The 13,984-nt window shown below is 35.7% G+C and overlaps 1 protein-coding gene across 1 annotated transcript in view; it reads right to left on the reverse strand.

Annotated features, from left to right (window-relative positions):
• Window positions 1-420: 420 nt before the first annotated feature.
• The window catches only part of LOC144970592 (monocarboxylate transporter 14-like), a 47,183-nt gene continuing 33,619 nt past the window's right edge, over window positions 421-13,984 (reverse strand). The window contains exons 4-6 of the mRNA XM_078910373.1: window positions 10,383-11,624; window positions 4,352-4,477; window positions 421-758 (exon numbers count right to left, since the gene is read on the reverse strand). Coding sequence (XP_078766499.1) covers window positions 424-758; window positions 4,352-4,477; window positions 10,383-11,624 — 1,703 coding nt within the window. The 3' untranslated portion in view covers window positions 421-423. The remainder of the gene's footprint in view (window positions 759-4,351; window positions 4,478-10,382; window positions 11,625-13,984) is intronic.

Here is a 13,984-nt window from a genome sequence, read left to right on the forward strand (position 1 = left end):
GGTATTGAACCCCCGAACTTATAGTAAGGTCGCGGGGTCAAACCCCCATCACTACCGCGAAAATTGTTTATTCTCTATTGTCTTTTGGCACTTTCCTACTCAATTCATCTCTTGCTGGTCGTCAATAGGGATAATCCATCCTCGCTCTTTTACATCCCGTGATCCTAATAATCTGCCAATAAATCCTGCTTCTAAAATAGTTTTATGGTACCTAATGATTCAATATGTAACCTATCCACTATTAATCCTTCAAAGGGCTGGTTATATTGATACTTCTAAGGAGCTTGGAGCTGGAAAAGTAGATGATGTGACGTGTAGATTTTTCTGCCCAACTGTATATAAATTTTGTCATTGGCTGAAAAATGGATTTGAGCCCGAAACGTTTCGTGTTAATGTTTTATTCTTTTTGAAACTGTTATATTTTTATTTTTGTACATAATTTTCCCTCTCATCTCTTACATCCAGCTCTGATTCAAATCTTTCTTCATTTCCCTCCTTTACTTCACATTGCTCCGCCCTGCAATCCTTCTCTTCATCTTCATCGTCCTCCTCATCCTCTTCCTCCTCCTTCTCATTTTGCAGATCTATCCCATTCTCCTCTTGCTTCTCATAATCTATCGTAATAGAAATCTCCTCTCTTCTCTTTCGTCTTCTTCTGCTACAGACAGTGGGAAGAATTATCAGAGCACTGATGATCAGAAAGAGGCCGAAGATTATGTAGGTCAGATTGTAGCTCTGAGTCCAGTCGAACAAAAGTCCTGCAATGAGAAGCAAAAGTGATAATAAGCTTTAAAAGCTGTGGATTGTAAATAGTAATGAACAAAATTGATTATACTACTACGAACGTTTCGGGCTCAAATCCCTTCTCCAGCCAATAACGAAAATAATAAAAACACCAATACATCATTTATTAAACTCCAAACAGACCGTACAGAGGTATTCGGCACGTCTTGTACGCAAGTAATAGGATATGAAAGATAAGATGTACTATGCGATAGGCGAGCGCCCTGTCCAACAGGTAGCAAGTTTAGTTATAATTCAGAAAAGTGAGTGGAGCAGGCACTTATGTTGATAATAACAAGAAATGAAGTGAGTAGGAATGTGCCAGAAGCCAACACAGAATAAAAACTTCACGATCTCCCCGGCGAGGCGAGTTGTCGAACCAGGAGGGTCGTGGGTTCGGACTTCCATCGCTGCCGCGAAGTTTTTATTCTCTGTTGTCTTCTGGTACTTTCCTATTCACTTCATTTCAAGTTTAATAGCCATCCGCGTTTATGAGTAATTCTCACTAAACTGTATTGTCAAGACTATAAAAGTTCATGGTTACACATAGTTTTGTGTAATGGTCCGTTATACTTCCGGGTGGCAATGTTGTGAGCTTCTTAGCCAAGCGCATAATATCTATAGGGTAAGTAGACGTAGTTTCTGGATCTTTTGTTTTTTATGTGAGTGCAACTGAACTGTATGTAGCCTACTCCATTTCAATAGTGGGATAGTGAATAATAATGATAACAATAATAATGATAATAATAATAATAATAATAATAATAATAATAATAATAATAATAATAATAATAATAATAATAATAATAACAATAATAATAATAATAATAATAATAATAATAATGATGATGATGATGATGATGATAATAATAATAATATTAACAACAACAATAATAATAATAATAATAATAATAATATAATAATATATAATAATAATAATAATAATAATAATAATAATAATAATAATAATAATAATAATAATAATAAATAATAATAATAATAATAATAACAATAATAATAATAATAATAATAATAATAATAATAATAATAATAATAATATAATAATAATAATAATAATAATATAATAATAATGATTGATGATGATGCATGATGATAATGATGATGATATAATAATAATAATATTAAAATCAATAATAATAATAATAATAATAATAATAATAATAATAATAATAATAATAATAATAATAATAATAATAATAATATAATAATAATAATAATATAATAATAATAATAATAATAATATAATAATAATAATAATAATAATAATAATAATAATAATAATAATAATAATAATAATAATAATAATATAATATATATAAAATCATCATCATAATAATCATAATACATTTATATTACGTATGCAAATTTTTGATCCTATTCATTGATATGCTTTGAAAGAATTCATCATCACTACTAACCAAAAAAAAAAATACAAACAAAACCCAAACATATCAGTTTATCTCAGTAATTGAAATTGCATCGTTTCGGTTAATTGTGTGGTTTGGGTTTATTGGCTTTTAAAATTTACAATGTTCTCTGTAAATTTAATAACTTGGTCCATTCGTAATTTTCAGTGCATAAATATTTTTCAATAGGTTACAATAATGCTTAGTTGTAACATCATAACAGGCTATTAACTTTTCATAACATTATATTGATAACATCTTCCAAATCAATAAATCGTCTAGCATTCATTGTGAAGTTGACAAGTTTCGGTAGATACATTATAGTAGGGTGCTTGATGTTGTTTTTGTTTTGGGGGGGGGGGGGTGTTTAAAAGAGTTTTACGGCGCTTGCAACACATTAAGATCATATCAGCGCCAGTAAAAAGGAAGAAAATGGGATAGTCAAAAGTTATAGAATTACAATTAAAGCATCTACGAAAATGAAAAGGTAAAGCAAAGGGGAATTTGTTCAAATAGGAAACAGATGTAGATTCCAAGAGCACACTATCAAAGTAGTTAGTTTGAGATCACCTAAAAGTCTCATCCACACACAAGCCCAGGTCCCAAGTAAGAGGGGATACACTCAGATGTTTAAAAATCATATATAATATGTAAACAAAACAATACAGTTCATAACAGGGAGATGATTTACAAGGAAAAAAATATATCTCCCAAAACTCTAACTATACATTTGACTGTTTCCCTCCCAGCTAGGGTATCCAGCCAGGGTCAGGAAAAAACCAAGTAATCTCATTCCAAGACAAAGACAGAAAGCATGTTGGAAAACAGACATATGGGGATAGAAGACACAGTATGTACCTCCCTGTCCACTGTGGGAGGTCAGGAACCCCGCCCAGTTAGGGTGCCCAAGTCCATTGTTGTTTCGGATTCGTGTAAAAGTAATAAGTTTAACTTTATTTATAAGCCATATAATCAGAAAATAAAAAACAACATAATTGTCCGATTGGAACCTCTTTGAATTTTAGTGACCTCTGGTTGACCTTCAAGTGGTTGATTTGGAATTCCAATCGATCAAAGGTTTTTCAAAGATATTAATATTACCAGCTGTGAAGAAAAATAAACTTTTACACGAATTCGAAACAACTCGATTTTTAAAAAAAAAAAATTTTTTCACTTGGCGGTGACTCTACTATTATATCTGTCGCGGTTTCTACTTTTCAACACGATACACACAGTAAATAATCTGACTTGCCTATCTACTAGTAACATTGATAATACGATTCAATAGTCTGATGTCACGCCGCCTGGCAACGGCGGCCATCTTGGTTCTAAACAAAGAAAATCATTACTTTTTATTTTTCGTGCTGGCTAGAACTTTTCATATGCGTTGTGATCAGAATGTGTAAAAGTCAAAACATGATCAAATTTATGGGGTTTTTTCCTCTGGATACTCTTTATGCTCGTCGGAGAAATATTTCATACGGGCGTCCGCCATTGTTCCGATAGTTTAGAGCCAGTGTTGCTAGGCTACCATGCGTCATTAGGAAGGAAGTGACGTTACGACTATTGAATCCTATTCGTAATTTATAGAACGAAGATGACGTCACTCTGGTCTTTGTTATTGTTTTTGCCATCCAAGTTTATGAGTAATTCTCACTAAACTGTATTACCCAGACTATGAACGTTCAAGTTACACACAGTTTTGTGTGTTGGTCCGTTATAGATAGTATGCACTTGGCTAAGAAGCTCACAACATTGCCATCCGGAAGTAAAACGACCAACACATAAAACTGTGTGTAACCTTGAACGTTTATAGTCTGGTTAATACAGTTTAGTGAGAATTACTCATAAACGCGTATGGCAAAAAGCAATAACAAAGACCCGAGTGACGTCAACTCCATACTGTCTATACTTCCGGATGGCAATATTGTGAGCTTCTTAGCCAAGCGCTTACTATCTATATCTTGCAGGCGGATGTTATGAACTTTTTGGATAAACACAATGCATCAATAACGTCACGTACAATGGAGAGGAAAGTATAATAATATTTGATGAAGGAATAAGTCTAAGTGATGTTTACACAAGCATATTAATGTGGTAATAATAATAGAAGGACAACAACAGCAACAACTAGTTCATACCTCCAAAAGGTGGTCCTAACAAAGTGGCAATGCCCATGAAGGTCAACAATAGACCAAAGGAAGCCGATGCCTTTTCCAGCCCCATGATGTCCACTGTCACCACGGCAACAAGAGTGGAATAGCCACCTAGGGGGAATTGAAGGTATAAGAGTAAAACATGGTGATGATGATGATGATGATGATAATAATAATAATAATAATAATAATAATAATAATAATAATAATAAAAATAATAATAATAATAATAATAATAATAATATAATAATAATAATAATAATAATAATAATAATATAATAATAATAAAAAATAATATAATAATAATAATAATTAATAATTAATAATAATAATAATATAATAATAATAATAATATAATAATAATAATAATAATAATAATAATAATAATAATAATAATAATAATAATAATAATAATAATAATAATAATAATAACAATAATAATAATGTTTGAAAATGTGACATATTGTCTTGGTTATGGCCTTGATAACCTTAACTACCCTGAGGTCAAGGTAGCATACCCTGTGTAAGTTAAACAAGCCAGAAATCAGGGGATTAACGAGTTAACTGTCGTGCCCTGGAAAAACTCCTATTTTAAAAATATTGGTCAGAAAACTTGTCCTTCAAATACCAATCGATTTAAATGCCCCTCATTTTGTCAAAAACTCTCAAACCATAATTCAAATCAATCGATATTTGAAGGGCGAGTTTTCTGGCCAAATTTTAAATACGAGTTTTTTTTTCCAGAGAACGACAGTTAACTGGTTAATATTAAATATAATAAAAATATCTCCTCAGCACATTCCATAGCAGCTACGTATCTCTACAATTTTCTCGTCCCACACCAGAGTGACTTTATGGCATGACTTTTATTTTCAAGATTCTGTTTTTAATATGTTATTTCATACATAAATATATTATGTTAGGGGACGAAAAAGAAGAAGAAGAAGAAGAAGAAGAAGAAGAAGAAGAAGAAGAAGAAGAAGAAGAAGAAGAAGAAGAAGAAGAAGAAGAAGAGAAGAAGAAGAAGAAGAAGAAGAAGAAGAAGAAGAAGAAGAAGAAGAAGAAGAAGAAGAAGAAAGAAGAGAGAAGAGGAGAGGGGGAGAAGGGGGAGTAGAAGGAGAGGAGGAGGAGGAAACAAAACAAACAACAACAACAAAAATTATATATATATATATATATATATATATATATATATATATATATATATATATATATATATATATATATATATATATATATTTTTTTTTTTTAAATTATTTTTTTTACCTAAAAAATGACGTCAAACGATAAGTCCTTGTTGGTTCTTGTGTCAGGCTATAAGTTAATGATGGCTTCGGCCAGGCTATATGTTAACGCTGGCTATCCACTAGGACTTATCTTGTGAGGTCATTATTTTAGGATTGTGCAGCGGCTAGTGAGTTGTCGCTAGTAGAGCTCAAGGGAACAAGTACTCCCATTGGTTGAACTATTGAATACAACTCACGATTTGATTTCTTTTGCGGCCAAAGACTTGTCTTTTGACGTCATATTTTGGTCAGTGTCAGGCTACGGTCTGACCGTAGCCATCGTTAGGTTATAGCCTGACACTGAAACCCCAAAAGACTGGCATTTTGACGTCATTATTTGGTTTTTTAACCGCCTAGTGAGTTGTCGTTAGTAGTGCTCATGGAAACAAGTGGTCCCATTGGCTGGACTATTGAATACAACTCACGATTTGTTTTCTTTTGTGGCCAAAGACTGGTATTTTGAAGTCATTTTTGGTCAGTGTCAGGCTATGAGTTAACGATGGCTACGGTCTGACACGGTTTCATACATATTTTTACAGATGCGGCTATATTGTATTATGGTAAGACACCCGCTTTCGGATCGGAAGATCCTTGGTTCGAGCCTCGCTCGCTCGGTGCATTGTTGAGTCCTTATAGAGACATTGGCTGACTGTACTCAGCTGTAAAATGAGTACCTGTCCGTAGACAGCACTGTCTCTGTCGGGGAAAAAATTTGTAACATCGCAAACAGGCGTCATGTCTCGTTTTAAGTGGTATGTGTTGCTGTTGGTCAAGGACACTTTGTAAAGCGCTTTGAGCACGTTTAGTGGATATTGCGCAATATAAAAGCTCAATTTTGTGTTTTCAGATTAATATCACACAGGATTGCCTGCTCCTTCAATAGTCATTTTGATATTCATTTTCAAGAATATAAAATGGATGAAAACATTCACGAATGTTGTCCGAAAGGATTGAAATATAACCCAGCCTTTAAAGAGTTAAGCAACAATGACAATTATATTTCCATTTGTACCGATTGACCTTGGCATGGCTATCATTTATTGAGATCAAGTAAACACGACACAAAACATGAAGGTAATACGAAAGGTAATGTTATACTTTTCCAAAACACATTAAAAAAAAAGTCTTTCAAAAAATTTAAATATCGACCGATTAGGATGGCTCAAATATGTAGTCATTCCGTGCCACCAGGCCCGAGGAGCCGGAGTTTATCCCGGTTTCTCTAGAATGAAACAAACGTAAGCAATTGCTTGCTATCATTTGGATCGGACGCTAATCTATCGCAAAGCACTCTCCGCCAGATCTAACAGCCCCAGCTACCACAATCACACCTGGATGATGGACATAGGAGGGGGAGAGAGAGAGAGAGAGAGAGAGAGAGAGAGAGAGAGAGAGAGAGAGAGAGAGAGAGAGAGATAGATAGAGAGAGAGAGAGAGAGACAGAGAGAGAGAGAGAGATCTAAGCTGCGCCCGGGATCGATTTCAGTCCCTTTTCGTGTGAAGCGAGTGCTCTACCAACTGATTTATCGGAACCCCAAAGATAACCAAAACTTGCCTTTAACATCACAAATCTTAGGCGGTGACCTTGTCGGCTATGTGGTCTAGTGTTATGACACTCGCTTTCGGACCGGAAGGTCCTGGGTTCGAGCTTCGCGCTCGGCGCATTGTTGAGTTCTTTGAAAAAGCTCTTTACTCACATTCTCTCACCGTACTCAGGTGTAAAATGAGTACCTGGCCGTTAACAGCGTTGTCTTTGTCCGAAAAATTGTAATATCGCCTTATGGGCATCATGTCCCGTCCTACATGTTAAATGTTGCTGTTGACCAGGGACCCCTTTGAGCACAGTTTTTTTTTAAAGCTGCTATGTCACACTCAGATAGAAAATGAGTTGATACTCTCAAGCCTTACTAGACCTGCCTACTATTGCGAATATTTCGCAATATTACGAATTTTGGTTCTAACTGGAAAACTACATGTATTATAGAGATCTTTTCATTTTAAAAGAAAAAATAAATAAAATTTCCATTATTCAACCCGTACGTGAAATAAATTTGCCAGGACCCATTGTAAAGAGCTTTGAGCACGTTTAGTGTATATTGCGCTATATAAAATCTCAAGTTAAAGCTCAAGATATCGATGATGCTTCTTCTTTCGAGTAATAACTGAAAGTGTGTCTGTATGTGTGTGTGTGTGTGTGTGTGTGTATGTGTGTGTGTGGATGTGTGTGTATGTGTGTGTTTGTATGTGTCCTATTTAGATTGTTATACTTGTCATTGTGATTCGCATAGAGCATGACTTAGTCATTGTTAGGAGGGACTATACAAGTGCTATAATATATTAGGGTCTATTCCAAGGGAAGACTGGAATATCCCAGGCGTTAGCCGGAGTGCCGCCCAGCAAACTGAGCTAGGGCGATGTGTTTTGCTCAAGGCCACACAGCGCAGCTGATATTCGAACTTTGTACCTTTCAATACTTTCAATTCGATTAAACAGCTTGAAAACGACTTTCAGTGCCAGAGCTAGTACATAATAGGCCTATGTGTATAGTGATATGACACTCGCTTTAAGATCGGAAGGTTCTGGGTTCGAGCCTTGCTCGGCGCATAGTTGAGTCCTTGGAAAAGACTCTTTACTCACATTCTCCCACCGTACTCAGGTGCGTAAAAATGAGTAACTGACCGTAAACAACGTTGTCTCTGTCGGGAAAAAAAATGTATTATCATTATCGCCTTACATGCGTCACATCTAGTTCTTTATGTTACGTATTGCTGTTGGTCATGGACCCTTTGTAAAGCGCTTTGAGCCCGTTTAGTGAATATTGCGCTATATAAAAGCCAAAATAATGCAGTTAAAAGCATTACTCTAACCTAATGAGAACACAGTGGTCATTTTTATAAGTAGTTACAATCTAACTATTGTATTCTTCTACTGTCTTTCAGAGCCACTGGGCTCATGGAGCCATGGTATATCCCGGTTTAAATGGCGTGAAACTGACAATAGCAACTAATTGCTATCCTTTGGATAGGACGCTAGTCAATCGAAAGAACTTTCCGCCAAAAACAGACTCAGCTACCCATTCACAAGGGGAGGGGGCGGGGGTCAGAAAAAATCTCTACTGTCATATTATTGCCCTCTATAAAATATATACTATTAATCAAAATTAGTTGACGTCATTAAGGTCTTTATTATTGTTTTTTGCCATCCACGTTTAGGAGTAATTCTCACGAATATAAACGTGCAAAGTTACACATAGTTTTGTGTGTTGGTCCGTTATATTTCCGGATGGCAATGTTGTGAGTTTCTTAGCCAAGCTCACGGCATCTATAGATAGTATGCACTTGGCTAAGAAGCTCACAACATTGCCATCCGGAAGTATAACGGACCAACACACAAAACTATGTGTAACCATGAACGCTTATAGTATGGGTAAAACAGTTTAGTGAGAATTACTCATTAACGTGGATGGCAAAAAACAATAACAAAGACATGAGTGACGTCAACTTCATTCTATCCATACCGTTTGAATCGATGTGCACTTAGATCTATATGCAGGTATGACAACCCAATATATTATGGACTTATTGTTGTAATGGAAATCTCAAAAATAAAAATCACTCAAAATATTGTCCATTACAAGAATGTTAAACTAGAGCCATAATTGCGTTCGGATGTCAAACCTGTGTATTGCATACACGTCGGTTTGAAACAGTAAGATACAACTTTGTTTTGTCAGAGTACGACAGATTAATGTTATGACTTGTAGTAGAACATTAAGTCGTGTCGTTAAAGAAAGAAGTACATGCTACACGTAGAAGTACATGTTGTCTGTCCATGTCCAGTCCATGTTTAAAAAAAAAAATTTGGCCAGAAAACGCTTTCTTCAAATATCGATCGATTAAGATGACTGTCACCTTGTCAAACACTCTCAAACCTGGGATTTCAATGAAGTCCCAGGTTTGAGAGCATTTGAGTAAGAAGGTGGTTATTTCAATCTATCGATTTTTGAAGGACGCGTTTTCTAGCAAAATTTTTGAAAAACCTTTATTATTTTGTCAGAGTATGGGAATGTGGTAATTTTATAATATGGATCATTCGACGTCTTTTGACAAGGCTACTGTTCATATACTTTAATGACCCCCCCCCCCCTCCAGATTCTGGTTGCTGGTAATGTTTAGAGGAGGCGACTATCAAAACGTGCTAAGTAACACCCGGGTACAGCTGAGTTAAATCTTACAGTGAATCAGGAATTCGATTTACAGACAAAAATGTCAAAGGGGAAAAACCAAGTGTCTCGGCGGGGATTCAAACGAAATTCATTCCGATCCTGAGAGAGAAGAAGAAGAAGAAGAAGAAGAAGAAGAAGAAGAAGAAGAAGAAGAAGAAGAAGAAGAAGAAGAAGAAGAAGAAGAAGAAGAAGAAGAAGAAGGAGGAGGAGGAGGAGGAGGAGGAGGAGGAGGAGAAGGAGGAGGAGGAGGAAAAGGGAGGGAGGGAAGAGGAGGAGGAAGAGAAGGGAGGGAGGGAGAAGGAGGAGAGGGGGGAAGATTTATCACATCCCCACAATCACCATTTCTTCAAGTTCCGTCATCACCATTCCAGTGTGTGTATGTGTGTTTGTCTGCGAGTTTGTATGTGTGATAGAGACAATGTAAGTCTGCGTGTGTATGTATGTATGTGTGTGTGTGTGTGTGTGTGTGTAACTGCGAGTGATAATGTATAAAACATGCTCTTACCTAAAAGACCACCGATGAGGATTGCATAGATGCCATGAAGAACGATGCTGCTTCCACAGATGGGGCTGACGGAGTTTATAACTCCAGCGCTGATCAAAATTCCTAGGTAGGTCAAAAGACAATCTTTCAACACCCCATACGTGAGAGCACCAAAGATAAGGCGTCCGAGGATACTTCCAACTCCATTCAAGGCTACAATTATGGCACCAGAAGTTGCATCTAACCCTGAATCTACGGCCCTGTCTACCAAGAACATCACTGGAGTTGCGTAAGAGAGATTGGTTGCGAGGTTACTTATTCCGAAGAGAAGAAATGTAGGATCTCGGAGCATTTCTATATTTTGCCATAACGCTCCTTTCAATTTGTATCCAAAGGATGAAAAGCGTCCCCTGCTTTTCTCATTTTCTAACTTGCACTCTTGATTTTCCACAGCCGACTGGTGATTACCATTGGAATTATTAGTTTGTATATTATTATTTTGATTTGAATTATCTGCTCTGTCGATCACAGATTTTGGGAGAGCTCCAATCAGACTTATACTCCCAAGATGTTTTATACTCCTTGCAAGAATAACATCGACTGAAAGCTTATGTTTGCGATTACCTTGTAATGGAATGTTTAAATTTGAATGTTTAAGATTATTACTGGTAAGGCTTCTTAAACTACAAAATACTTTTCCATTATTAACGCTACCCAACGAGCCATTGTGAATTTTCATCATTGATTTAGCTCTTAGATGATCCGGACTGTGAACTGAGTTCACAACGTGAGAACCGACGAGGTAACGGTGGGAATTGTTAATGGAATTTGCAGCCGGTTGTGAAAAATCTTCAATAAGACTACCATTTATAATAACTTTCTGTAAAGAAATTTCATCCTTCACGTCATAGCAGTTCTCTTTTCTTTGGTGATTTGGAGTCAGCAATGGACTCTTGTCGTAATGTTTGTTCACAAGAGCATCATCTACGCCTTGTTTTTCTTCATCTTCTTCCCATACCTCCACTGTCTCCAGAGGTCTTAGCAGTAAGCTTATTGCACACGAGTGGAGTGAGATAGCTCCTGTAATCAACAAAGCTCCTCTCCAGCCGTAGGTGTGGATGAGATAATCCAGCAAAGGCCCAAAAGCTACGACACCAAATCCTGCTCCAGAAGTCCCAATTCCCATGGCCAGGGAGCGTCTTTCGTTGAAGTAGACGGATATCACAGACACGGCTGACACGTACAATAAACAACATCCTAACCCTGGAATAAGAGAGTACAACACAAATGCTTATTATAATATAATATTTATATCATCTGCCACCAAAAAAAAAAACGTGCTAAAAAGTCAAAATATATGCGCCCTTTAAAAAAAAAATCAATACTTTTGTGTTTGATTTTCTCCCCTTGATAATTAAAATGGGCTTGAATTTTCACCACATTGAAGGGTGGACGTGGCATAACTTTTGTATTATGTTTTTTGTTGTTTTTTTTTGTTTGGTTGTTGTTTTTTTTTTGTTTGTTTGTTTGTTTTTTTTTGGTTTTTTTTTCGTTTAAAAAAAAAAATCAACCTTCTGTTTTTCACGCAGTGATAATAAAAGGCACATGTGTTTTTATCGGTCTAGACTAGATTGTGAGCGGCATGCAGGTACGTGCGAGTAGGAGGGTTTACACTATGTGGTCTTGTGGTATGACACTCGCTTACGGATCGGTAGTGGGTCCTGGGTTCGAGCCTAGCTCGGCGCATTGTTGAGTCCTTGGAAAAGGCTCTTTACTCACATTCTCTCACCGTACTCAGGTGTAAAATGAGTACCTGGGCGTTAACAGCGTTGTCTGTCGGAAAAAAAATTGTATTATCGACTAACAGGCGTCATTTCACGTCCTACATGTTAAGTGTTGCTGTTGGCCATTGACTTCTTTAAAGCGCTTTGAGCACGTTTAGTGGATATTGTGTGATATATAAGCTCTTTTTAAAAAATTGTAAATAGCTGATATTGGAAAACCTCACTTAACAGTTATACACGCTACTATATTTAGATTTCGAATTAAGATTCAGATTTAAGAATCATCTTCATCAAAATACTATTCTACTGTCACAGTAAAGGTTTTTCACAATTATCTTATTAAATTTTATTTTATTAAGAACTGAATTCATCTCACTCCAGTTATATTTCGGTAGGCTTAGATAAACTTTACCTTCTAATATTAGATCGTCTTTCCTTTTATAACTTTCCCTCGAATTAATTTCTAATTAGTGAATACTTTTCGTTCTACATTCTGTCACGTAGCCACTTATTGTAAAAGCTGATAGGTCTAACATTCTACACTCACTTCTCTCTACAATCTATGCCGGACGGCCAGTCGCTCCATTCCTCATATATATTTGAAGATTTTTATCTTTTGATACTTTGTGGATATTTTATCTCCACCATCAAGACGCCGGAGCTTTTACCTTTGACGGTGTAACCGTCAACATTTTAAGGATCAAACCTGAGCCCGCTGTCGAAGAAACATCTGAATAACCCCTTCTCAATTGCCTGGAAGTGGAACTTTACGAGCCTGAGCCCGTTATCGGAGGAATATAGCACCCACGCCTGTCAACTGTCTGGAAACGTAACCTTACGAACCTGACATTATATCATCATAAGTTACGTAATATATTCACGTTTCTATTTGTAACTACCACAATCACTATTTATCTCTTTTAATTAAATTTCATATTTCTTTTTATTTCATCTTAAACAAATCGTTAATTGTTTTTCATTTATAGTAACTAGTAAATTATGGGGCCTCATTCTACATATCTTTATGCATAGTCGAGTAGCTCTTTACTCACTTGAGACCATGACATCTACCATACCTGGTAGGAAACAATAAAGACAAACATAGCGCATTCCCTGGTTTTGCTAAACTCGTTGCGTTCCACAATGTTTTATTAACTACCCCAGGGAACCGAAACATTTTATGCATTTCAAATTGGAGGATTCTTTTACGGGATCGTATTATTCAAATGGGTTGTTTTTATCGCGCCAAATAACTCACGAGCTTGCGAGTGAGTGAGTTATTCCGGAATTTAATAAAAAAGCATTAATTTAATAAATCCAAACCCCGAAAGAATATATTTATTCAAATTCAACCCCTCAAAGTAATTTTCTTCGTTTCTATCAATTTGTTAAAAAAATGCAGTTGATAAAGAATTAATTAGTCTTTTTACAATTTGAATATGAGGATTGAATGTATTATAATTATACTTAGTGTGAGACAATCCTATATATTAATGATTTGTTCGTTTATAATATATTTTTAAAATCTTTTGTGAAATTGTACTTTATATAATGTTGACAATATACAATATACTATGTGCGTATGAGCATTATGATAAGAATATACTATAAAACATATAGGGTATTCAAAGGTCATAAGACCTAGTAAACTTTAAACTTTCTCATATCTATTATAGCTCTTTTATCTCGATGATCTTGTCGACCATACGTTTCGCCCCGTGCATTGAGATCAGGTGATCATTGTCTACTTAAAGTGCCAAAAAAGGGTAAAAAACTCTCTGACATATCTTTTCGTCACTTTGCACCGACTGATATCTCTTTGTGACGTCCCTACTGAAC

The sequence above is a fragment of the Berghia stephanieae genome, chromosome 4 (genome assembly GCF_034508935.2).
Source record: "Berghia stephanieae isolate SIO BIC M18660-M18661 chromosome 4, UCSD_Bste_1.3, whole genome shotgun sequence".
Lineage (NCBI taxonomy): Eukaryota > Metazoa > Mollusca > Gastropoda > Nudibranchia > Aeolidiidae > Berghia > Berghia stephanieae.